Source organism: Etheostoma spectabile, chromosome 9 (genome assembly GCF_008692095.1).
Source record: "Etheostoma spectabile isolate EspeVRDwgs_2016 chromosome 9, UIUC_Espe_1.0, whole genome shotgun sequence".
In the NCBI taxonomy this organism is placed as follows: domain Eukaryota; kingdom Metazoa; phylum Chordata; class Actinopteri; order Perciformes; family Percidae; genus Etheostoma; species Etheostoma spectabile.
This window is the reverse complement of record NC_045741.1, coordinates 28655603-28657351: the sequence shown is the minus strand read 5'-3', so window position 1 is coordinate 28657351 and position 1749 is coordinate 28655603. Positions and strand designations below refer to the sequence as shown.

The window sequence follows — 1749 nt, the reverse complement described above, 5'->3', positions numbered from 1 at the left end:
ATCTATCTATCTATCTATCTATCTATCTATCTCAACCGAAGGAAGCAAAATCACAAAAAAGAATTAGTAGGCTTATAAGCAATTAAGTAATAAACAATCCAAATAATACGGTTAACACACACTGGTGATGATGTATTTATATAGCAAATACCTGTTATTCAAAATATCTTTTTGGTTTATCTTACATTGTAGAAAACAACACTTTTTTTCAAAATATAAAAACTTACTTTAGTAGAAAATAGTGTATCATGTGATATGTTTACTGTACTGTATCGGTTTGCTGCTGACTCAAATCCATGTTTTGTATATCTATCATGAGGTTAATGTAAAAAGTTTTTTTTAATCCATCCATGCATGCATGCATCGATCCATCCATCCATCCATCCAACCATCCGTCCGTCTGTCCGTCCATCTGTCCATCCATCCATTAATCCATCCATCCATCTATCTATCCATCCAACATCCATGCGTCTGTCCATCCATCATCCATCAATCCATCCATGCATCCATCATCTGTTCATCCATCCATCCATCCATCCATCCGTCCGTCCATCCGTCCACCTATCCATCCGTCCATCCATCCATCCATCCATCCATCCATCCATCCATGCGTCTGTCCATCCATCCATCCATGCGTCTGTCCATCATCCATCCATCCATCAATCCCTCCATGCATCCATCCATCTGTTCATCCATCCATCCATCAATCCATCCATCCATGCATCCATCCATCTGTCTATCCATCCACAATCCATGCATCTGTCCATCCATCCATCCATCCATCTGACATGAAAACACACATGACGTAGATGTAGATTGACACTTTTTCCCTTGATGAATGTGTTGGACAGCGTCCTCCATGTTCTACAGTAAAGCATTTAACACTGCTAATAGACATCCACTGCAATCACGTCAAAGCCGAGCACAGTACAGGAGACGCTGTATAATAAAAGTAGGTTTGTCAGATGTAAATGTCCTATATTGTGTGAGGAGGAGGATATGTGTTAGCAATATTATGCTAAATGTGTACTTCTGTGTTGTCGTATGAAACAAAAGGTGCTCCAGCAGAACTTCAGCAAGCTACAACAGATCAACTACTCAGCCAGGTAGGCAACACCATTTTATTCTCTTTCTTTCTTTCTTTCTTTCTTCTTTCCTTCCTTCATCCTTGCTGTCTGTGTGCCTGCCCGTCATCCTCTTTGATGCTCCACAGATAGACGCTGTGTGCTCATCCTACCTCTCTACAGACCTGACGTTTTGGGTGAGCGGGGTGTGATATTGTGTGGCATTTTTTTTTTCACATGCATATTCCAAGTTTAGGGTACATTTATTAATGTTTTGACAGCCGCTCTTCTTTCTTTTATCAGGCATCTGATATCTTAGGAGAACTCTGTTTCTTGATGCTGGTTCAGAAGTCAAAGGTACTTCATACTTGATCATCTCTTAGTGAGGAGTATATGTCACTAAACTAGCAAAAAAAGAATAGGAAATGGCACAGTGGAACATTAATTATACATCCTGTTTGAGTAGAGCTATACAGTACAAAGAATCCCAGAATGACATCAACTAAAAGACTCTTGTGTCATCTTGTGTTTTCTTCTCAGGAGTTAAAAGTGCGAGAAAAAAGTAAAAGGGTAAGTACAACTTATTTGTTTCTGACGTGTGTTTTAGGCTAGAACATTTGTTGTCAGCGCACATCTCCTCACTATCTGCTAGCTGCCTGTCCCCAGAACACACTGTAAAAAAACA

At 39.9% G+C, this 1749-nt stretch overlaps 1 protein-coding gene across 2 annotated transcripts in view; it reads left to right on the top strand.

The window, feature by feature from the left end:
* The window catches only part of nmu (neuromedin U), a 7648-nt gene that overhangs the window by 944 nt on the left and 4955 nt on the right, over positions 1-1749 (top strand). For both annotated transcript variants that reach the window (XM_032526082.1, XM_032526081.1), the window contains exons 2-5: positions 1057-1106; positions 1214-1261; positions 1368-1421; positions 1605-1634. In XM_032526082.1, coding sequence (XP_032381973.1) covers positions 1057-1106; positions 1214-1261; positions 1368-1421; positions 1605-1634 — 182 coding nt within the window. The remainder of the gene's footprint in view (positions 1-1056; positions 1107-1213; positions 1262-1367; positions 1422-1604; positions 1635-1749) is intronic.